Below are 24000 nucleotides of genomic sequence, written 5' to 3'. Positions count from 1 at the left end.
TCTGGAACTGTGTAATGGACGAAAAGTTGTTCGAACGCTAGTTAAAAGTGAAGTAGTATAACCTCGGTCATGTATCCTATATATATAAAGTATCATGTATCCTATATATAATTGATCATAAATAACAGAATCGAAATATATTTTTTGCGTGTACGCACTAGGAATCTATATATAATTGATCATAAATAACAGAGTCGAAATATATCTTTGCGTGTACGCAATAGGAATCTCTTATATAAATGATCATAAATAACAGAATCTAAATTATAATCTTTGCGTGTACGCAATAGGAATCTATTTAAAGTGCAACATCTATTAATCATAATTATATGATCCATATACATATGTATAAACAAATCAGGTAGCCTATAATCAATCTGTTACCTTATATCTTACCATTATCTGCAGTTATATATGAGTTAGTATATTGATTAATGAATCAGAAATCAACGAATCAATCAGCATAAACATTAATAATTTTATCAATTCATATATGAAATTTTTTATCAGTTAAAATATGATTTTTATCATGTTAATCTTCATTCTATGCAATTATCAGAGTACATTAGTATTTTCTGTAGCATAAGTATCTTAAAGAGATGAAGTGAAAAACTGTATCATTATATATCCGTGATCACTATTATTTACCAATATCATTGTTTTATATTTTATTACTTGAATCAATTCATGTACACCATGAATTTTTATTTACTTATATATATATATTCACATAGTGTCTGTATCACACTCCTATAAGTCAGATGCAAGTCAAGTTTGAGTAATATTCAGTAGCTGGTTTTGGTAGCTGACCGAGCTAATGTAAGTGTTTACATAATAAAAATATGGAATGTTAGTCCATATATATAAAAGTCTAAAACTAAAGAGGTCAACCAGATTGCTTGCAGGAATGTGATCAGACTAGAGACGCTAAAGATGACGTATACCATAAGTATGTAGGCTAAGATAACATGCCGTCACCTGTGGTCATTCATTTGTTTTGAAAACAGTCCAAGCTCCCTGCTTGAGACAACTACCCCGACCTATTATTCAAACGGCCTACGTGATCTGTAGCGTGTCTCATTCGATTGTGTGTTCGTATGAAACTATGTCATTGTATGTATGTTCATATGTTCGAACTACTGTCTGTTCCTTCATAACTTGTAACAGAGATGGTAGACAGGCAGAACAGAGTTAGCTATCGTCATTAGAAGACCTGTACCTCTTTACCTAAGCTTTATCATGTAGAGGAATAGGATTAGCTATCATCATTGGCAGAAGCGATCAAGCTATCGTCCATAGAAGACTGTACGATCATACCTGATCTTCATCATGTAAAACTTCAGAAGAATATACTATTTTTATACCTTGTGTTTTCTACAAGAACCTCACCGAACCATGAGTTTTAACACATCGTCGTAAAGATAATTACCGACTTCGTAAGTGATCTACAAAACCCCAGACACTCCATTGAAGATGGAAGTGCAATACCAACCGACTTAGCGTATAGATTATCGCTAGTCTAACATTACCTCATAGGGCGCCTTATCATACAAGGCAAAAGCCCTAATATATATATATATATATATATATATCTATATATATATCTATATATATATACACTGATGAGTCTTTATATATAGTATATATAATTATATATATATATATATATATATATATATATATATATATATATATGTATATTCAGAAATTTCACTACAATTCGAAGAAAGGAGGCAATTACAATGGACTAACTACCTTTAATTTTAGCTTTAACATATCGGCTCTCTCTCTCTCCCTCTCTCTTTTCTGTATATATTTTAGAAAATGACTTGCAGAATTTAAAGAAATTATGCAATAACCTTGCAAGTGGATATGCAATACACAACTGTTATTTAAGCTCGAGGATTCAATAAGAAATGTTCTCATATGCTGCAATTACAGTTTTGACCTGAATATACATTTTTGTTTGTATATCAATATTTTGAAGCTTATGAAATTTTTTTTATTATTTTTTTTCAGCTGATTTATCGAGTTCCATTCAGCAGTCACCACACAAGCATTGCTTTTAGCTCTGTGAAAAGAAAACTATTGTGCCGGCTTTGCCTGTCCATCCGTATTTTCTTCTGTCCGCCCTCAGATCTTAAAACCTACGGAGGCTAGAGGGCTGCCAATTGGTATGTTGATCATCGACCCTCCAATCATCAAACATACCAAATTGCAGCCTTCTAGCCTTGGTAGTTTTTACTTTATTTAAGGTTAAAATAAGCCATGATCGTGCTTCTGGCAACGCCACAACATAGGCCACCACGGCCCGCTGAGAGTTTCATGGGCCGCGGCTCATACAGCATTATACCTAGACCACCAAAAGGTAGATCAATTTTTTGTGGCCTTGATTATACGCTGTGCAGAAAACTCGATGGCGCCGAAGAAACTAGGGCGCATTTTTCACCTGTTATCTATCTTAAAGCCCTTAATGACAGCGTAAGTAGGGAGACCATTTAAAAGCGTTTTTTGCTTTTTTAATAATGAAAATTGCCGCGTTAGAGGCCCCACGTTTTGATATTAGAAGCTACTTTTAAAATTGTAATTACTGCAGAATATAAGGAGAGAGAGAGAGAGAGAGAGAGAGAGAGAGAGAGAGAGAGAGAGAGAGAGAGAGAGAGATGAACAAAATAAATTGTGAAAAAAAATTACTAATAACAATGTCATTATTCGAGGGTTGGTTTATGATAAGCTGACATTTCAACATACGTTACATCCGACCGCAATCAGCAAGGGCCATTGCAATAAAGGTGTGGTAAAAACGGGTAGCAGGAATAATTAGCGAACAGTGATAATTACAGACAAGGACACACACAAAAAAAAGCGAGTGTTTGCATCAACTTTAAAGCTATTTGATCTTATACTCTCTTCACGGACTGGGCATTCAGCCATTGTTTGGTTTTACAGTGCGTCTTTTGTTGATGTCCTTTCACGCTCTGTCAGGCCGCCACTGTTCGGTTTCGTGGGTCCTGGGTTTAGTGGGTCGTGGGTTCACCATTCTCTATTTTATGTCCTGGCGACCTTTTTGTGCGTATTTCTCTGATCTTCCCGCTCGTTAGGCCGCCCGACCGACAGCCGAAGTTTCGTCTTTTGTCTGGTCGTGTTTTGTTTACCACTTGCATCGTTTGCAGTTCGTTACAGGTTAGTTACCAGTCAATGGGTTTCTCCCGATGCGTCTGACAACACGTTCAGGCCGCGTATTGTCTTTCATCGTGCACGCGCGCACACGCACAAACAAACGCGTCTTGAGAGAGAGAGAGAGAGAGAGAGAGAGAGAGAGAGAGAGAGAGAGAGAGAGAGAGAAAGAGAGAAAGAGAGAAAGAAAAAGACAAAAAAGGGATAAGGAAAGAAAAACAGATATAAGAGACAGTGAGAAAGAGATGGAGGGAGAGAGCGAGGGGGGAGAGATAATAAGCATGAGAGAGAAAAAAACAGAGAGAGAGAGAGAGAGAGAGAGAGAGAGAGAGAATCTCTTTTCGCTCACTGCCTCGAGGAAAAATTAATCAACAGCGCCACCTTGTAAAAGGTCAGAAGGGCCACTAGACATATTTGAGGGCTGGGAGCATCAATCCATAGGCTGGATACTCTCTAATTAACACTCACCGCCTTCAAGGATGTTGAATATACGTAAAAAAAAATGTAGAAAAAAATAATAAAAATAAAACTCATCTATACTTCCAGGTAGGGAAATGTAAATGGCAAAAAAGTGAAAAGTGTTCAAATGCAAAATGAAAGATGCGAGAAATGTGAGTGGTAAAATATTGTTACAAAAAAACCTACTTTTACTCCCTCCCAGACAAGGAAAATGTAAATCGTCTTAGTAAGGGAGAGATGGCAGACAGAACTCGCTTAGCAAGGGGACCTTACAGACCTTACAGACCTTACAGTTCGTTCGGGTTGCCCCAGGTCCCTCAGTGTGAGGCACCTCTAATGTCTACCAGAGAGTTGCTAGTACATCTTCCGGTATATTTTGCATCTTCCAATCTTGGATGGTCTGGGATGCAGTTTAGATATTTGTCGAGCTTATTCTTAAACACATCTACGCTCACTCCTGATATATTCCTCAGATGAGCTGGCAACGCATTGAATAGACGCTGCATTATCGATGCTGGTGCGTAGTGGATTAATGTCCTGTGTGCTTTCCTTATTTTTCCTGGTATTGTTTTGGGCACTATTAATCTACCTCTGCTTGCTCTTTCTGATATTTTTAGTTCCATGATATTTTCTGTTATTCCTTCTATCTGTTTCCATGCCTGAATTATCATGTAGCGTTCTCTTCTCCTTTCTAGACTATATAATGATTGTAGTCTTTTCCCATAGTCCAAGGTCCTTAACTTCTTCTATTCTAGCTGTAAAGGACCTTTGTACACTCTCTATTTGTGCAATATCCTTTTGATAGTGTGGGTACCATATCATATTGCAATATTCAAGTGGACTACGAACATATGTTTTATAAAGCATAATCATGTGTTCAGCTTTTCTTGTTTTGAAGTGCCGTAACAACATTCCCATTTTTGCTTTACATTTTGCCAAAAGAATTGCTATTTGATCATTGCATAACATGTTCCTATTCATCATCACACCAAGGTCTTTAACTGCTTCCTTATTTGTGATTGTCTCATTATTAGGTCCCCTATATGCATATAGCTTTCCTTCTCTGTCTCCATAATTTATTGATTCAAATTTATCAGAGTTAAATACCATCCTATTTACCTCTGCCCAATCATATACTTTGTTAAGGTCTCTTTGTAGAGCGTTCCTATCTTCATCACAAGTAATTTCTCTACTTATTCTTGTGTCATCAGCGAAACTACTCACTACCGAATCCTTAACATTACTGTCTATGTCTTCAATCATAATAACAAACAGTATTGCAGCTAAACACCGTACCTTGTGGCACACCGGATATTACCTTGGTTTCATCCGATTTCTCATCGTTTGCAATAACTATCTGTTTTCTGTTGTGTAAAAATTCTTTTAACCATCTTCCTATTTTATCTACGATATTGTGTTTTCTAATTTTCTTTGCTAATATATTATGGTCTACTTTGTCAAAAGCTTTTGCAAAGTCTAGATAAACCACATCTGTTTCATTTCCGCTTTTCATATTTTTGAATATGTTCTCACGGTGGACTAACAGTTGGGTTTGTGTACTTTTTCCGGGTACGAAACCGTGTTGTCCTATATTAAACAAATTATTTTTTATTAAATGTTTCATAATATTTTTCTTCATTACCCTTTCATACACTTTCATAATATGTGATGTTAGACTCACAGGCCTATAATTACTTGCCTCAAGTCTTGATCCACTTTTGAAAGTAGGGGTGATATATGCTAATTTGTGCTCATCATAAATCTTGCCTGTATCTACACTTGTCTTAATAATATTGCACGTGGCTTTGCGATAGAATGAACTACTTTCTTTAACAAAATAGCAGGGATTCCATCAGGCCCTGCAGCAGCTCCATTTTTAATTTCATTAATTGCCTGCACAATATCAGCTTCATAATTTCTATGTCAGCTAAATATTCACTATTTTCGTCCCTTACTTCTATATCATTATCTTCATTATCTATTCTAGGGGTGAATTCTCTCTTATATCGTTCTGCCAGTATGTTGCAAATTTCCTTTTTTTCATTCGTTAATCTCCCTTCAATTCTCAGAGGGCCTATTTCTATTCTTCTTTTATTCATCTTCTTCGCATATGAGTATAATAGTTGGGGTTTTGCTTGATATTTAATAGGGTTTTTTCTTCCAATTCCCGTTTTCATTTTCTTTTGATTGTATAATCTTTTGTTCTGCATTTTCTATCTTACTTTTTAGTTCTATAACTTTCCATGCATTTTTTTCTTTTGCAAGACCTTTTTTCCACTTTCTGATTTTCTGGAACAAGATCCTTCTGTCTCTTGGTATGCATGAATGATGTTTACTTTTCTTCTTCGGTATATATTTATCCACTATTTTCTCTAATATATAATATCTCCGTATTTACCCTTATGTCATCGCTTACGAAAATGTTATCCCAATCTTTGTTTAATTCTTCATTTATTTTCTGACCATTTTATATTTTTACTGTAGAAGTTGTATTTTCCATATCCTTCCCACTTTTTCATTTCTTGCTTATCTCTGTTTTCACTTGCTTTGGAATGAACTGTTAATTCTATGACATTATGGTCTGAAATACTCGCATTATAAACTATTATTTCTTTAACATAATTCACCTCGTTCACAAATACTAGGTCTAAAGTATTTTCCTTTCTTGTTGGCAGGTGATTTATTTGTTGAATGTTGTATTCTAGTAGCATATCTAATAGCTTTTCGAATTGCCTCTTATCTTCTGCACTACTATTACTCTCTTTTTTATATGTATAAGTACATCCACAATCTCCTATTCGTTCTTTCCATTCTACGAAAGGAAAGTTGAAGTCACCAGATAGGAGAATAGTCCAGTCCTTGTGATTTCTACATATATCATCCAATTTTTCAATTATTAAGTCAAACTCTTTAGTATTAAGAGGTCTATATATTACTATGTTCATTAATTTTTCAGATTCAAATTCTACCGCTATTAGTTCACATTCTGAGTTACTATATTTCTCATATATTTTTCCTTGTTTTTTGTCTTTCCCATATATTGCGGTTCCCCCTTGATTCCTATTTTTTCTATCTGATCTATAAGTTTGGAACCCTTTTATTTGATCATCATTCCCAGTCTCTTGGGAATACCAGGTTTCACTTATATTCATTATATCTATTTTCTTTTCAATTTGGGTTAGTTCTTCTAAGTACTCTATTTTTTCTTTTTGAGTTACTCGTAACTAAACCCTGCGCATTCATCACTATGATGGTTTGCGTGTTTTCTCCTTCATTTAATATTGGTAGTAATAAGGATTTTCCCATGTCTCTTTCCTGTTCTGGTATGTTGTTCTTTTTTTCATTTCCAGAAATTCTGACATTAAAAAATCCAACTTTTGTTATTCCTTCATCATAATTATTCATTTTGTGTCTGAATCTGCAATTTTCTCCGTTTTCTGCAATATCCTCTTGCATAATAAATACAGTTATTATCCCTTGAGTAGAATTTTGGAGCTGATGCATTGAAATTTTTTGCTGACATCTCTGCATATCTCATTGGTGGTTTGCTTTTCTCTTTTACCTGATATTCTTGATTTCTCTCTTTATTTGTTTCTTTCTTATTTTGGATTTTATTACTTGGTTGGTTATTTATTTGATTATGATTCATGGCTACAGGGTGCATATATTTGCATTTTTTGTCGAACTTACATCCTTTTCCTTCTTTTAGGTTTTTGCATATTTTTGGATGCAGATCTCTGCAATCATCCCCATATCCATCTAGGTATGCACATTTACCATATATTTCATAGTTGTGACATACCTTAGGATGTTTGTAGTAACATCTTTCTCCAAATCTGCAATTCCCTCTTTTCAAAAGGTTGCAGATTTTGTCTTTCTTGTCTATTTTTTCCTCTTTCCCGTCATTGTGTAGATCTGGGTAGAGCCTCTTCGGGATTTTGCTTTTCTGTTGCCATATCGTAATTTATTTCTTCGTAGGTATGCTGCTTTATTGCCTCATATGTAGTATCAATGAGTATCTCTGCATCCATACTTTTATCTTGTTCTTTGTTTTCCTTATTTTTTTCTGTCATTTCATTTTTGTTTACTTCTCTTCCGTTTTCCTCTTCTTCTTCTTCTTCTTCTTCTTCTTCTTCTTCTTCTCTTCCTCTTCTTCTTCATCCTCAACTATTTGTACATTCAATCTTGATTTAATAACATTGTCTATCCATGATAGACATGTTGAACAAAAAATTCTTGTATCTTTTCTCATATCTTGTATTACCTCAGCACACTGTGGATGGGTCGGAATGTTGCATGCAGCCCATTTTCTGATTAGGTTTTGTGGATTGACTATGCTATACCAAACCTTACACAGTTTGCATGCTTTTGGCATTCTTCTTCCTAATGCGTTAATTAGGATATTCACAAGATTCACCTTATTCATTTTCTTTGTCGGAATATGTTGGTTTATGTATATTTTCTTTATGAGTCTCTTGACCACTTGGATTTTATTTGGAACTTCTTCAATTATTTTCAGATGTTTTCATTAGATTTTTTCCAGTTTGAAGGATTATATCCTTCTAATATATCTATGAATGCTTTTGTATCTTTTTGGTTAGGACTGTTGCTGATTTCATAGATGAGAAATGCCAGTTCCCTTCCTGCTACCTCATCGTATTGCGAATCTGCTAAACACGCTAAATTACGCCATCTCTTCCCGCAGTTGGAACTTACTGCCATCTGTTCTGATTTACAGTATTATACTTGATAAACTAACTTAGAAGACGCTTTATCCTACTATTTTCACACTAATCTTATCACCGATAGTTCACGAACACTTCTAGATATTTCTCAAATTCTAGTCGTATGTTAAACTTGTGATATCTGTTGATTAATCTGATTTCACGCGGGAACGTCTCATCAAGCAAGATGAGTCAGAGAGAGAGAGAGAGAGAGCGAGAGAGAGAGAGTGGGGATCGAGAAGAGAAGAGAGAAGAAGAGAGAGATAGAGAGAGAGAGAGAGAGCTTAATACATGAGTGAAAGAAAGAACTAAACAGACAGAAGTCTTACGGAAGAAGTATTAAGTAATTCAAACAAACTTGTATCTTTTCATAGCAAGATACACACATGAAATTTTTCGGTAAAAGATATTATTATTATTATTATTATTATTATTATTATTATTATTATTATTATTATTATTGATTATTATTATTCTTATTATTATTATTCTTATTAATTATTATTATTATTTATTATTTATTATTATTATTATTTCAAAAGATGAATCCCATTCATATGGAACAAGCCCAGAGGGGCCAGTGACTTGAAATTCGAGCTTCCAAAGAATATGTTCTTAATTAGAAAGAAGCAATTAATGATTTCAAAGTAGTTGTTACAATTCTTAACCTGCATTGCAAAGTAATCGAGTAATATTTAACGAAAATCAATCATTTAACGAAATCAATCATAAATTTTAGAGAACTGGCAATAGGCTCCGAAAGCAGACTGATAATTGTGAAAATACTGATCAAAGACAATTTTTTTTTTTAGTCAGTTCGTTTCTAAATCTTTTTCTCTTGAGTGAATATCGCCCGGCCCCCAACCCCCCAAAAAACTAATTTATAGAGCTCGCTTAATCAGCTGATTTAGGAGTTAATTGGAGAAAATGTTACCACTCTTTGAACAAATTTCCTGGATATAATTTAATAACCCGAGTTGAAAGGGTTATAAAGACGCGATTCATATTGTATTTTTGATGGATTTGTGATACCCTGAGCTTAATGATTTCGAAGGTTATTGGATATTTTGATAAATATCGTAAGAAATATGTTATATGAACCAATAGCCTATAAAACTGTTTGTAATTTTACTTGTATATATATATATATATATATATATATATTATTATATATTCATATATGTATATGTATATGTATATGTATAGTATATGTATATGTATATTATATTAGATATATATGATATATATATATATATATATATATATAGACGTATACTCGTATATATGTCAGTCACTCACTTAAAACAAACATAAATTGGAGAACAAACGTATTAAAAAAACCCATACGTTTTCGGAGCACCATGCTTCATCTGCAGTGTGGAGATGCAGGAATGAATTATTATGTCGCCAAACATCCAATCTCCGAAAGTGTATGTGGGTTTGAATATATTTGTTTTAGTGTATGTGTTTTGAATACATTTCTGGTATTTTTATTTTTAAGATTCAACGTTCGATACTGATCTGTCATCATCATCAACTAAATGTAATTACTATAAATACAAATAATATTATTAAAAAACTAATAATAATAATAATAATAATGTCTACACTTTGAGACTAGAAAACGCGAGATCAGCAATGGAAACTACTTGAAAGTACAAGGCGGTCAGTTGTAACCACAGTCTAAAGAAGACTTCTTTAGGTCTTGGCCATAACGATAAGGCAGCACGCACCAAGAACCCCGGAAGCGTGAAGGTTGGAAGGACGCCCTAACAAACAGAGGAATGACGGAATGAACGCAAACAGTAGCTAGTCACTAGCTACACATGGTCTAACGCCCAACAAGCGACTTGAGAACGTTAACTCGTCCGAGGCTATTACTCACAACACGTTCCCTTTCTCAGGACGTATACCTTCCGTTCTTGTCATCTTTGTTCAAGTGCGAACCTTTCGTTCTTGTGATATTTGTTCATGTGCATGCTTTCCAGTCTTGTAATCTTTTGTTCACTTCGCGACGTGATATGAATCAGTTACGTATGACTCCATAATACTGAAAACTGAATTATTATTATTATTATTATTATTATTATTATTATTATTATTATTATTATTATTATTCAAGGACAAACCCATATTCATATGGAGCAACCCTACATGGGGCCACTGACTGGAAATTCAAATTTCCAAAGAAGATAAATTAATAAATTTAAAGATAAACCGATAAAAATATATCAAAATACAAGGCAAATCGTTCTAGGGCAGTAATGCTTTACATTATGATTAAGAAAAAAAGGGGCTATATTCTTCTGGTACAGGTTAGGCCGATGATCAGTGCCTCAGATTATTTGTTCAATATGTTTTCTCATAAAATAAAATTTTGTTGAATGGTTACAGTTTACCTACGAATTAACGTATAAGGATTCTTGAGAATGGGCCCTTAAATACAGCTGACTGACAGACAAGGAGTAGCTGTCTTCCGTACACAAAAATTTCTGAAAGTACCCCATAGCAACTAATCAGCTAATTCCTCAGAACTTCTTTCAGAGTTTAGAAGCATAAGCAAAATGCAATAAAAAAAGTGGTTGGGGGGGAGTTGATGCATTAAGCAATAAGGGGGTCGACCTGCATTCATAACAACAAAGCAACGTGATCTACCTATAGCGTTATGTTTGTACATCCTAAAAAAAATATTACACAAAGCTTAAAAAAAAGAAATTCCTCTCTGAGCAACAAAGGAACGAGAGACATTACATATATAATATATGCGGACGCATGTTTCTCGAAAACCTCTTACCGAAATTAAAGTCTTTGTGTTTGTTCCTCCTCAATGCGAAATTCCCACGGAATCGATACCAGACGTTTTGAAGTTGTCTTCCAGGGCGTTTCACAATGCTCATCAAACACCGATCACGTACGGTACGCGCTCTAAGAAAGCGGTGTCGACGAACGCACTGCTAATACCCGTAAGTCGCTTACAAAGTGGAAAAGCAAAATGGAACTTCAAAATTATACGAACCAGTTGGAATTTAGTTAATTGCTGGTGTTAGTATTAAAGAAATGTGACGATGCATAAATACTTCCATGTATATATAGCGAATTTAGACTAAAGTCAGGCACCATGCCATGCACACACAAACACACACACACACACACACACACACACACACACACACACACACACACACACACACACACATATATATATATATATATATAAATATATATATGTATATATATATATAAAATGCATGTACGTATGTGTGCGTATTTATGAAGAGTGCACATTACCACACACAGTAAACTATGGATTATGTCTAATTATGTACTGCATGCTAAAGCAGTCTTATTCAGAAGTCAAGAAACAAATCATTCAGTGTTTAAATTAAACAGGAAGTTGCAAGAATGAGTGATTGAATATTATATAGTTACATGAAAAAGAACAAGAAAATTCTGTCTTCGCGGTTTTTCTATATAAATTTTTAATGCCAAGGCCGTTGGGACTGGAAACTTAATGGCCGTATCTAGCCCGGGCCTGTGAGCAATACAGAGAGAGAGAAGTTGAGTTTGAAGGATAAAAATGAGTCTAGATCAGCATCAAGATCTACAAGTATTATTACAAGCACTATTTTTTCATGCATCTATACTACACCTGGGCGTCACACCAACTACGGTCAACGAACGACACATTCCCAACTGAGAAAGTTGTAGGCACTCCTGCGCTGCTCCTCAAGAACTTCTTAAATGGCATCTATCTCGAAATATGGGAACACTCACAGAGGAAAGAAAGAAAACGGTTACAATGAAGAGTGGAAAATTGGGTGGCAGCCATTTACAAAGGAGGAGGCCTTTGTCTCAGAGCTCCATAAAGAAGGCTAAAAACTGTATGGTTTTAACTTGCTTCTTTGATTCATAGTGCTACGAATAACAAAAAGGTTTTATAGTCTCTGAAGAAGTATACGGTAATTATCAAATAGCAGCTAAAGAAAGGTAGCCGGCCCTTTAGATGTAGCAACAGCGGTCTACAAAGTCCACAAAGGCATATTTAATTCAACGTAGTACCATATTGTGCTTAATTCTTAAGACATCGAATTAAAACTTCAAGTAAAGGCACAGCGAAGAAAGACTCCTTTACCCTCTTTAAGTTTTGACTTAGATGAAGGAAAAATATAGAAATAAAAAAAATATAAAAACAAAAACTAAAGGAAACAATGAAATTTAAAGCTGTGTCTGCTTTGGGAACATTATAGGCCTACAGAGAACAGGGACTGAAGAAAAAGACAATAAGAATTCGTTCCTTGTCCCTCAAGAAATTAGGACCATACGAAAAACAAGCGTAAATTACTACTGTATTACTAGATTCACTACAATCTTCAATTTCATTCATAAACCAACGCTGCGCACATTTACGCTTTTCAGCGATGACGCTCAAGTTATAATTGCTCTACGGCTGATTTCTCTCTCTCTCTCTCTCTCTCTCTCTCTCTCTCTCTCTCTCTCTCTCTCTCTCTCTCTCTCTCTCTCTCTCTCAATAGTACCGAGCATCATGCAAAAAATCTCCCGCATCCTGTATTAGCGAAAATAATCAAGCTGACCGGAGATAGCAATAATGGGCATCAATAGTCGTCTAATGGAATTTAATACCCCGTTTTCCGTAGCTTTCAGCAGAGGATGGAACTAGTCATTAAGTGCAAATATCTCTCACTTCTCTTCCATTTGCTTGTCATTCTCCAACCAAAGTCAAATTTAAACACATGTCCTACAAGAGAACCTGTTGTAAAGACCTTAAAATATGACGGAAAGCAAACTTCGAGCCTATTATTCCAATGCGAGTTCGTTAATTTAAAAGGCAATTTGGAGGAGATGAGGGTTGGTGATGAGGTGGGGCTATGGGAGGGTAAGTGGGGGTAGGATGGGTGGAGGGTGACTGGTTGCTTCAGAAAGATATTCACGAAATAAATATCGGAATCGCATAGCGTCACATCCGTTATGGAAGCCGCTAAGAAAAGGGAGAAAGAAAACGCGCATAAATTCGAGGGTGGCGCAAGGAAGAGAGCTGAAAGGAGTGGCTACAGTATAAAAGAGAAAAGATAGAAGACATTTTTTCCCTCTCTCCTTACTCCGCCTTGTGAAGAGAGGTTGGGGGGAGGGGGAGGAGATGAACCTCGCTGGCGGGACGGTGGGGAGAGGTATATCTTTTTTTCTTCTTCTTAAACAGCCTCCGCTGCTTGCTTTCCAGGTCTTTACAAAGACCTGGTGGAAGTAAGACCTCCCCAGGAGAAAATGGGAGACATAATTACCCTTCTCTAGTTCATTTACCAGAGCTGTCGACTTACAGAAGACTCAAAAGAAAATGAGGCTACTTGAATAGACGTCGTGTGCTTAGTTCGTGAGGCTCTCGAGCCCCTTCTTCGCTCGCCTATTGAGGAGCCGGGTTTAATTTTGTAATTCTTACGTACATGGCAAACTTACCTCATAATGAGAGAGAGAGAGAGAGAGAGAGAGGAGAGAGAGAGAGAGAGAGAGGAGAGCGCCTACTGACAGGAATAATGGATAATGCTAGGATGCTAGGCCGATATAGGGTGAGAGACAGAAAGCTAAACTGACAGGAATAACAAATAATGCTAGGCCGATATAGAGCGATAAACAATAAGCCCACAAACTGAAATAATAGACCATGCTTCGATAAACAAAAGCAAACAACAGCCTCTAGTGCCATATACAACATGAAACCAAACGTAACAAAAGAGGAGAGGAGCCGAATTCTCGTATATAACACCTGGTCACAAGAAGCACCATTGTTACGCACTGGTCTACAGCTCTTAGGCCTATATTATTAAAAGGGGTTTCCATAAAGAATTCTAACAAGACGCGTAGGCCTAACTACATCTGAAAACAACTGCAATAATTCAATACTTCTGTTCTATTGTTTATTGTAAAAGATTATTCATAAAAAAACATAAATAAGGAATTTTAGACTGAAGGGAGGAATGAGAAATTAATCGTTTTGTTTTTCTTCTAAATATTCAGGTTAAAAAGCAGAGCAACACACAGAGAAAGAGAGAGCCTTTTTTAGGATGAAACCAAGAGAAAATAAAATTGTTTTTCCAAGACTTACCCAGCCATAGTGATAAACAATCCTCATGGTGGAGCACTATCTCAAAAGTCGATGACTCGGCAACGATGATGACGTCACAGCAGAGGGTAAACGAACAAACGTACGCACACACAATTAACGGCTTGTCCGGTATATTTTCCACGAAGTGCCATTTTCACTAAATCAGTTTTCAATCTCTGTCATTTGAAAGGATATCATCACTTATCGGATAATCCACACGTTATTGGGAAGGCGAGCACCCTCTATACAAATCACAAATAACACTTCATTCGGGTAATTTTTTTTTATAAGATTTATGAGTTCATGTTTCGACAGTTTATTTACGGTAATAACTATCTCAATTGCATAACTTTCAATATCTGTAAATAATCCTGAAACGAGGCAGGAAGACCGTTTTTGTAATGGAATAATCTCTCCACTCTCTCTCTCTCTCTCTCTCTCTCTCTCTCTCTCTCTCTCTCTCTCTCTCTCTCTCTCTCTCTCTACTTATTGGTGTACAATTTCAGTATGCATAAAAACTATTCTCATAGGTTATATATATATACACACACATATATATATAAGATATATATACAAGTATATGTGTGTGTTTTATGTATATAACTATATCTACATGCACACGCACATGGATACAAACATACTTATATATATATATATATATATATATATATATATATATATATATATATATATAATATATATATACATATATATACATATATATATACATATATATATATATATACATATATATTTACACATACATGATTATAAACAGACAGATAACATCAACAGTATTTCAATGCGGTTACAAAGCCGTGTTCCTTTGATCACACAGAGGAGTCCATTAGTTTCAACATGAAAGATAAAACTGAAATATAAGTCTAGCATGAACTACACAGGTGTGGTAACTGTATTTACACGCATGAACCTCACATGACATTTCATTTTGGTTATGTAATTACGTCAATAACCGGAACATATTTTTGTATCTACTCGTCAACTACGATAATATTATTATTATTATTATTATTATTATTTTTTTTTTTTTTTTTTTTTTTTTTTTTTTTTTTTTTTTTTTTTGCTCTATCACAGTCCTTCAATTCGACTGGGTGGTATTTATAGTGTGGGATTCCGGGTTGCATCCTGCCTCCTTAGGAGTCCATCACTTTTCTTACTATGTGTGCCGTTTCTAGGATCACACTCTTCTGCATGAGGCCCGGAGCTACTTCAGCCTCTAGTTTTTCCAGATTCCTTTTCAGGGATCTTGGGATCGTGCCTAGTGCTCCTATGATTATGGGTACGATTTCCACTGGCATATCCCATATCCTTCTTATTTCTATTTCAGATCTTGATACTTATCCATTTTTTCCCTCTCTTTCTCTTCAACTCTGGTGTCCCATGGTATTGCGACATCAATGAGTGATACTTTCTTTTTGACTTTGTCAATCAACGTCACGTCTGGTCTGTTTGCACGTATCACCCTATCCGTTCTGATACCATAGTCCCAGAGGATCTTTGCCTGATCGTTTTCTATCACTCCCTCAGGTTGGTGCTCGTACCACTTATTACTGCAAGGTAGCTGATGTTTCTTGCACAGGCTCCAGTGGAGGGCTTTTGCCACTGAATCATGCCTCTTTTTGTACTGGTTCTGTGCAAGTGCCGGGCATTCACTTGCTATGTGGTTTATGGTTTCATTTTTCGTATTGCACTTCCTACATATGGGAGAGATGTTATTTCCGTCTATCATACTTTGAACATATCTGGTTCTTAGGGCCTGATCTTGTGCCGCTGTTATCATTCCTTCAGTTTCCTTCTTTAGCTCTCCCCTCTGTAGCCATTGCCAATTGTCATCGCTGGCTAGTTCTTTAGTCTGTCTCATGTATTGTCCGTGCATTGGTTTGTTGTGCCAGTCCTCTGTTCTTTCTGTCTTTCTCCTGTCTCTGTATATTTCTGGGTCTTCATCTACTTTTATTAGTCCTTCTACCCATGCACTCTTTAGCCACTCGTCTTCACTGGTTTTCAGATATTGCCCCAGTGCTCTGTTTTCGATGTTGACGCAGTCCTCTATACTTAGTAGTCCTCTCCCTCCTTCCTTTCGTGTTATGTATAGTCTGTCCGTATTTGCTCTTGGGTGTAGTGCTTTGTGTATTGTCATTTGTTTCCTGGTTTTCTGATCTATGCTGCGGAGTTCTGCCTTCGTCCATCCCACTATTCCTGCGCTGTATCTGATTACTGGCACTGCCCATGTGTTTATGGCTTTTATCATATTTCCGGCGTTGAGTTTTGACTTGAGTATCGCTTTGAGTCTCTGCATATATTCTTTCCTGATCGTGTCCTTCATCTCTTGGTGTTTTATATCTCCTCCTTCCATTATTCCCAGGTATTTGTATCCTGTCTCATCTATGTGTTTGATGTTGCTCCCATCTGGTAGCTTTATCCCTTCAGTTCTCGTTACTTTTGCCTTTTTGTATGTTGACTAAGGCGCATTTTTCTATTCCAAACTCCATCCTGATGTCTCCAGATACAATCCTTACAGTCTGGATTAGGGTATCTATTTCCTTGATGCTCTTACCATACAGCTTGATGTCGTCCATGAACATCAGATGGTTGATTTTGTTGCCTCTTTTCTTGAGTTGGTACCCGGCATCCATCTTCTGTAGTACTTTTGTCATGGGAATCATGGCTACTACGAAGAGTAGTGGGGACAGTGAGTCGCCCTGGAAGATCCCTCTCCTGATATTAACCTCTGCTAGTCTTTTTCCAGAGCTTGTAAGTATTGTATTCCAGTTGCGCATTGTATTTTTGAGGAAGCTGATGGTATTTTCCTCTGCCCCATATATTTTCAGGCATTCTATTAGCCATGTGTGTGGTATCATGTCGAAGGCTTTCTTATAGTCTATCCATGCCATGCTTAGGTTGGTTTTCCTTCTCCTACTGTTCTTCATTACCATTTTGTCTATCAGGAGCTGGTCTTTTGTGCCCCTACACTTCCTTCTGCAGCCTTTCTGTTGGTGGGGGATGGTGTTTGTCTCCTCTAGGTAGTTGTATAGCCTTTCACTGATGATACCTGTTAGTAACTTCCACATTATTGGTAGGCAGGTGATAGGCCTGTAGTTACTGGCTATATTTCCCTTACTCTTGTCTTTTTGTACTAAGGATGTTCTTCCTGTGGTCATCCATTTGGGTGCTTGGTGATTTGAGATACAATGCTGGAGTTGTTCTGCTATTCGTGGGTGTAGGGCCTTGAAGTTTTTGAGCCAGTATCCATGGACTTCATCGGGACCTGGGGCTTTCCAGTTTGGCATTTTCTTTAGTTGGTGTCTGACTGTGTCTGTCGTGATGTCTGTGAATCTTTGTTTTATTCTCCCTGTTTCTTCTTCCTTGACTTCCTGGAGCCATGTTGCATGTTTGTTGTGTGATACCGGATTGCTCCATATGTTTTCCCAGAGTCTCTTACTTGATTCGGCTTCAGGAATTTCTGGGTGGTTGTCTTCCCCTCTTAGTTGGCTGTATAGTCTTTTCTGGTTGGTTCCGAATAGTTTGTTCTGTTGGTATCCCTTATTCCTGTTCATGTACCGTTGGATCTTGTGTGCTTTGGCCTTAAGCCTCTGTTTTACATCTTCTATTGTGTTGTTTAGTCCCCTCTCTTGTACTTTGTATTTCTCGTTGAGTTCCTCCCTTTTTTTCTTGCTTCTTAGCCTTTTTTCTGCCATCTCTTTCAGTTTACTCAAGTCAGATCTCATCACCATGATTTGCTTTTCCAGGCGCCTTTTCCAAGGAGGTTGCTGTTTTGGTTTCTGTTGGGTTGGTTGTGACGGTGGTGTTGGTGTTCGAATCCCCATCAGTTCTGCTACTAATCTTGCTCCTGCATATGTCAAGTTATTTGTTTCTGTGATACTGGTGGTGTGTATTTCATTGACCTCACTTGTTTTCTCCCTTAATTTCTTGGTGTTGTAGGCTTTCATGGAGGGGATCTTTGTTCTCTCTGTATCTGGCTCCATCCATTGTCTAATCTTTTCTACCCATTCCGTCCTCTCTGTTACTTCGTCGGTGTTTCTTCGTGTGTCGTTGTTTGATACCTCATCCTCCCTGTCGTCTTCTGTGGCATCGTCTCTCAGTTCGTCTTCGTGTAATTCGTTGTCGTGTGACATTTCCCTTTCCAGTTCTTCTCTTTCTGTTGGGGAGAGCCAGTTCTTTTTCTTTATGTTCCTTACTTGGTCTGCCAGCCTCTGCTCTGTTTGGGGGGTGTTATTCCTCTCATTCCAGATGTTGACCAATCTTCTTCTATATCCTCTCTCCGTCGGGTTGCTTCTGATGTAGCATCTCCATATTTCCTTATTTTCTTCTCTTGTCCATTTCTTCCTTTTTGCCTCTGTAGCTCCAATCTCAGGCTGTTCATTACTGTCGTTGTGGTGATCAGTTGCTGGATGACGACCTCCAAGTACCTGACCGTCTTCCCCTACAATTGGGTTGAATATCTGGTTGCCGGACGAAGCTCCTCTGTTGCCAGAGGTTCCATTTACGTCGTTGTCGTTTATTCCATCATTTCTTTCCATCATTGCTGAGTTTTGCTATTTAACCCATAGCTGGACCCTACCCCATCAGGGATAGGTACTCATTTACAGCTGAGTAGACTGAGGAAATTATGGTAAAGATCCTTATTATTATTATATAGAAGAATAACCCTTTTCATATGAAACAAGCCTACAGTGACTATTGATTTGAAAATCAAGCCCCCAAAGAATATGGTGTTGATTAGCAAGAAGTAAGAGGAGGTGAAGGAAAATACAGAAAAAAATCTCATAAACATAGAGTACCTATATATACGTATATATATATATATATTAATATATTATATATTATATATGATATATATATATAATATTATATATATATATATATATAATTTACAAATCACTAAATATATAAAAATGTTAACCCATCCTAAAACAGCGGGTATTTTAGTTTTACGCAATAAGCTTTTCATCTAGTCAATCTAATCACTATCTTGATGCAATACCAAAAACCTCAGTCATTGTAATTTCTGCAAGTTTCCCACAAGTTTTTCTCAAGAGCTGACAGGGGTAGGGGGTAGTGCCGTCAGTGCACCTCACTGTAGGCATTACTTAAGGTTCTTTGCAGAGTGCCTTCGGCCCCTAGCTGCAACCCCTTTCGTTCCTTTTACTATACCTCCTTTCATATTCTCTTTCTTCTATCCTACAATCCACCCTCTCCTAACCATTGATTCGCAGTGCAAGCGAGAGGTTTTCCTCCTGTTACACCTTTCAAATTCTTTACTGTTAATTTCAGTTTCAGCGCTGAATGACCTCATTGGTCCCAAGGAGTGGCCTTTGGCCTAAATTCTATATTCGATTCAATTCAAATGATTAAATTCAGTGCATTATAGATTCTCAACAGCTGACAGCTGATATGACCACCAAAAGTAAATTATAAAGAATACCGACTAGACCCTAGTTTAGTGTAATATAATTCCCTCTTAGTGCTTATGACATTTTTAATCACATTGAATAAAAAAAACTTTCATAAAAAATTTTAATTACAAAATCAACAAATGCATTAGCTTACCCGTTCTTATATATTAGGTATGACATTGTACGTATAATATAGTATCCTTTTGAATATATGTTGTTCAACAAAAATGAGCTGAGATACTTTTTTTTAAAACAATTACAAGATGAGGTTACTTAGCATACGCGATTATGCGTACGAAAAACTATGTAACTTAATTAAAGGAACAAAACTTTTTATTTAAACAGTAAACTTTAAATCTGTGATGATAATCAACAAAAATATCAAACATTTCTAAGAAGCGGATACTTCTTACACGCAATTATGTCTATAAAACCCTACATGCACAATAAAAACCACATAATTAAAGTAAATTAAAAAACTAACTCAAACAATAAACAGTCTAGAAAAACCCTCCTACGCAGCAACAGGCTTCATCGATATATATATATATATATTATATATATATATATATATATATATATATATATAATATATATATATAAGACACACACATAATCTTTACAGAGAAGTTCACTACAGCTTCGGATTTCACTACAACAGGATCGACGTGTTATTCACCAAGGGACAAGTGATTTTACATGATACGGAAGAAGTGTAGTTTTACAAGCTGATAAAAAAAAAAAGTGGGAAGGGGGAATGTAGGGTGCTACGAGAAACATGTTATACAAGAGGAGTTATCTAAATAGGCCGACGAGCAAGGTAGGCTGTGCTGGAATGTGGGGAGGGCGGTGGGAGAATGGGGGTGGGGATGGGGGTGGGGGGGTGTGAGGATGGGGGATGGGGGAGGCCAAGGAAGAGGAGTTATTCGGTGTCTGTGAAACGAAAATAAAGAAGGCGGTACATACCTAAGCAGATTAGTATTTCATAAATATATGGATATCAAAACTAGATTAAAATAATGTTTTCTGAGTTTTCACAAAAAATCACGAAATCATAAAAACTAAAAAAATAAACGAAAACCAAAACACTTTGGATAAAGAAACTTGAAAGATTATTATCATTATTATAATTATTCAGAAGAGGACCCTTATTTATATGGAACAGGTCCACAGGGGCCAAAGACATGAAATTGAAGCTTCCGAAGAATATGGTGTTCATTTGAAAGAAGATTTCCAGAAAGAAAGGATCAGCTATTGAAAAGGAAAAAATAACAAATTAATAAATAAAGAGATATAAATGTAAGTACATAGGAAGTTCAGTCTATTAGCTTGGCTACAGCATACGAGATGCCCCTCAGAAACTGGAGGAGTAACGTCAATGAAAACGGGTAATTATTGCAATTGATTGTATGTATGAAATTGTCAGATCTTTTAAAGAGGATAAAATAGAAGGATTTCGCATACTGAGTTAGGAACAAAAGGCCAGGCAATCAGACCACCATAAAACTTAATATTGCCACAAATTTACTTATATGAAAAATTAATACTTGTAAGCATAGTGCAGAAAAGTTATAGCAACAAGTGGAAAATTGGTACCCTCACTAAGGAGTAAACGTATTAACTCAATTTATTGCAAAGGAATAGAAAATGACTCATCTCAATTATCTGTGGAATGGAAGAGAATGAGCGTCAATTCCTGCTGGGACCCGGAACCTCAAAAATAATTTTGAATGATGAAGCTGAGGACTTCAGTGAGAGACCTATTGGCAATTATCCATGGTATTTGTCTAGTACTGCATATTTAAAGTCACATTCCACATAATTACTGTATTTCTTTATTTCCTCGTACAGTTAACGATGCGGGCAACCTGATGTTGCAGATAAACATACTTTTGAATATAAGAAAAAAAATAAAGGGCATGTTTGGCAAAAATTAAAGGAAGTGATAAATAAGCTTTAATAATATAATTTTACATAATTTGAAAAATTGCAAGAAAGATAGAAAAAGTTAAAAATGAAATATATAATGCTCCTGCCAGAGGTGAATTTTGATCAAACCTTTGACCTTGAATCTAACCCACGGGCCCGCAACACAAATGCTGAATCCTCATCATTCATAGATGATATATATAAAGTTTACACTCCCCCTATTTAAAGACATTAAAGTTATCTTACTTTAATAAAAATCTATCTGTGAGGATGGCCAGACATAAAAAAGACAGCACAGGCAGACAGACAGACAGACAGTTCAATTACTAGATGCCCCAAAAGGTAAACCCGAAAGTCAAGATAACCTGCGTATTGTTGATCTACAAAGATTAAATTATATGGTTTGTGGATCCACGGCTATTATGGTGTTATTTGCTTGCCTGGCAGGATGTGGTATGTGACCACGAGCTGACCCATGCAACATTTCTCTTCAGAGTTTCAGTCTGCAATGGATTCAGTACTCCCTGACAAGATTTCATTCCGAGAGTAACAGGAACCTAATGACTATTAAGGCCATATAATAAACCGTTATATTGTTCATTAACAATTTATTGTACATTAAAAGAACGACCAACTGCCATGAGATCTGTATCATCCTGTTTACAAAGCCTACAACAATACTGCGATTAATTACCGAAAACAATGTAGGCATTAGAACACTACCCTGTTGTACATCAAAAATAGTTCTATTCGGACCCAGCTGTTCGTCAAAATGTAATCGTAACAGAGGCTACAATGACGATAGTTAACGTTTAGATATAATTGCAATATTGAGTTAAAGATAAAAAGATAAAGGTATATACTGAAAGCAAATAAAATGGAGGGAGATATCCATCTGCGCATGCCCAATGATCTCTCGCAAGTTGCATGTGAACATAAACTAAACAGTAAGAAATAAAATAAAGAAAATTAAAGTCAAGGAAATATAATAAAAAAAAATCCATTATCAAATTCAGCACGCATACAGAAAAACACGAAATTCAATTAAATTTGGCAAAAAGCAAATAAAACACGAACATAAAACATTAGGAAAAACACAAGCCGAAGTCATTGGAGCTTGTACCTTTCAACATGATGCTGTAATTGCTTATCGGGTAAGAAGACTTTTAAATACTTGTATTAAAAGATATAAAAACATTGAGGCGCTTTCGTGTCTGGATGCTCACAGATATCAGGAATAATTTTTCTTTTCGTTTTTTCTTTTAGATCCCCGTTGACGAGATGCCACTTATAGTGAAGGGGTAAAAGAGAAAGGAGGAGGGGTGGAAGGGGGAAGGGGGGTGTGGATGGGAGGGGGATTGGAGTTGGGGGAAGAGCGCGAGGCGGTTGATGTTACGTCAAGATCGAAGCAATTAGTTTTCAAATAGGTTTCTGTCCAAAAGAACTAACGGTAATAAAATGTTTTACATTTTAAATCTCGCAACAGGTTGGCTGGTTTACATTAAACCGGCCTTATGCCAGAATGGGTCCTTACCCTGAGGCCTTATGGAGGTAAAGCGTGGAAATGAGTGAAATTAGACCTTTAGGTTCTGTCTCAACAGCAGAGACCACTCGCACTAACATCAATAGTCAAATAATGACTAATACGATTCTCCTTGTATTTTAGTAATTTACTGACATATTGATATATTTATTTATTTTTTGTTAATTCATTTTCTAATAAGTGTTTCCCATTACCTTCTGTTATTGCTTTCTAATAAACACCATACTCTTCGGAGGCTTGAATTTCAAATCAATGGCCTCTTTCGTGGGCTTGTTCCATATGAATAGGGTTCATCTTCTGAATAATAATAATAATAATAATAATAATAATAATAATAATAATCCTTAGAAATATAAACACAATATACGAAAGAAGTTTTGTACCTTTGAACGTTACAGGTGAACGCTACAAAGAGATAAACGGCTATATTGTTGCATAACAGTAACGTTATTAAGCAATTATCACCAGGAAGTTTCAAAATGATCCACCACGAGTAATTTTCTTCAAAGGCCTCGTTATTGTCAACATAAAAGACGGTTTCTTCACAATAAAAGAGTGACGTCTGAGACGAATTCACTTCGACGTAGTGGAATGTTTTAGATTAACTCTCTCATTTAT

General features: G+C 36.2%; 1 protein-coding gene across 6 annotated transcripts in view; it reads right to left on the bottom strand.

The window, feature by feature from the left end:
• The window catches only part of LOC135204142 (EGFR adapter protein-like), a gene marked incomplete in the record, with an annotated part of 933128 nt that overhangs the window by 674892 nt on the left and 234236 nt on the right, over nucleotides 1–24000 (bottom strand). The window contains 1 exon segment of one of the 6 annotated variants that reach the window (XM_064234155.1): nucleotides 14476–14846. Within the exon segment in view, the coding sequence (XP_064090225.1) occupies nucleotides 14476–14502 (27 nt within the window). 6 annotated transcript variants of the gene reach the window in all.

This window comes from Macrobrachium nipponense, chromosome 44 (assembly GCF_015104395.2).
Source record: "Macrobrachium nipponense isolate FS-2020 chromosome 44, ASM1510439v2, whole genome shotgun sequence".
Classification (NCBI taxonomy): Eukaryota; Metazoa; Arthropoda; class Malacostraca; order Decapoda; family Palaemonidae; genus Macrobrachium; species Macrobrachium nipponense.
This window is presented reverse-complemented; position numbering and strand designations above follow the sequence as displayed.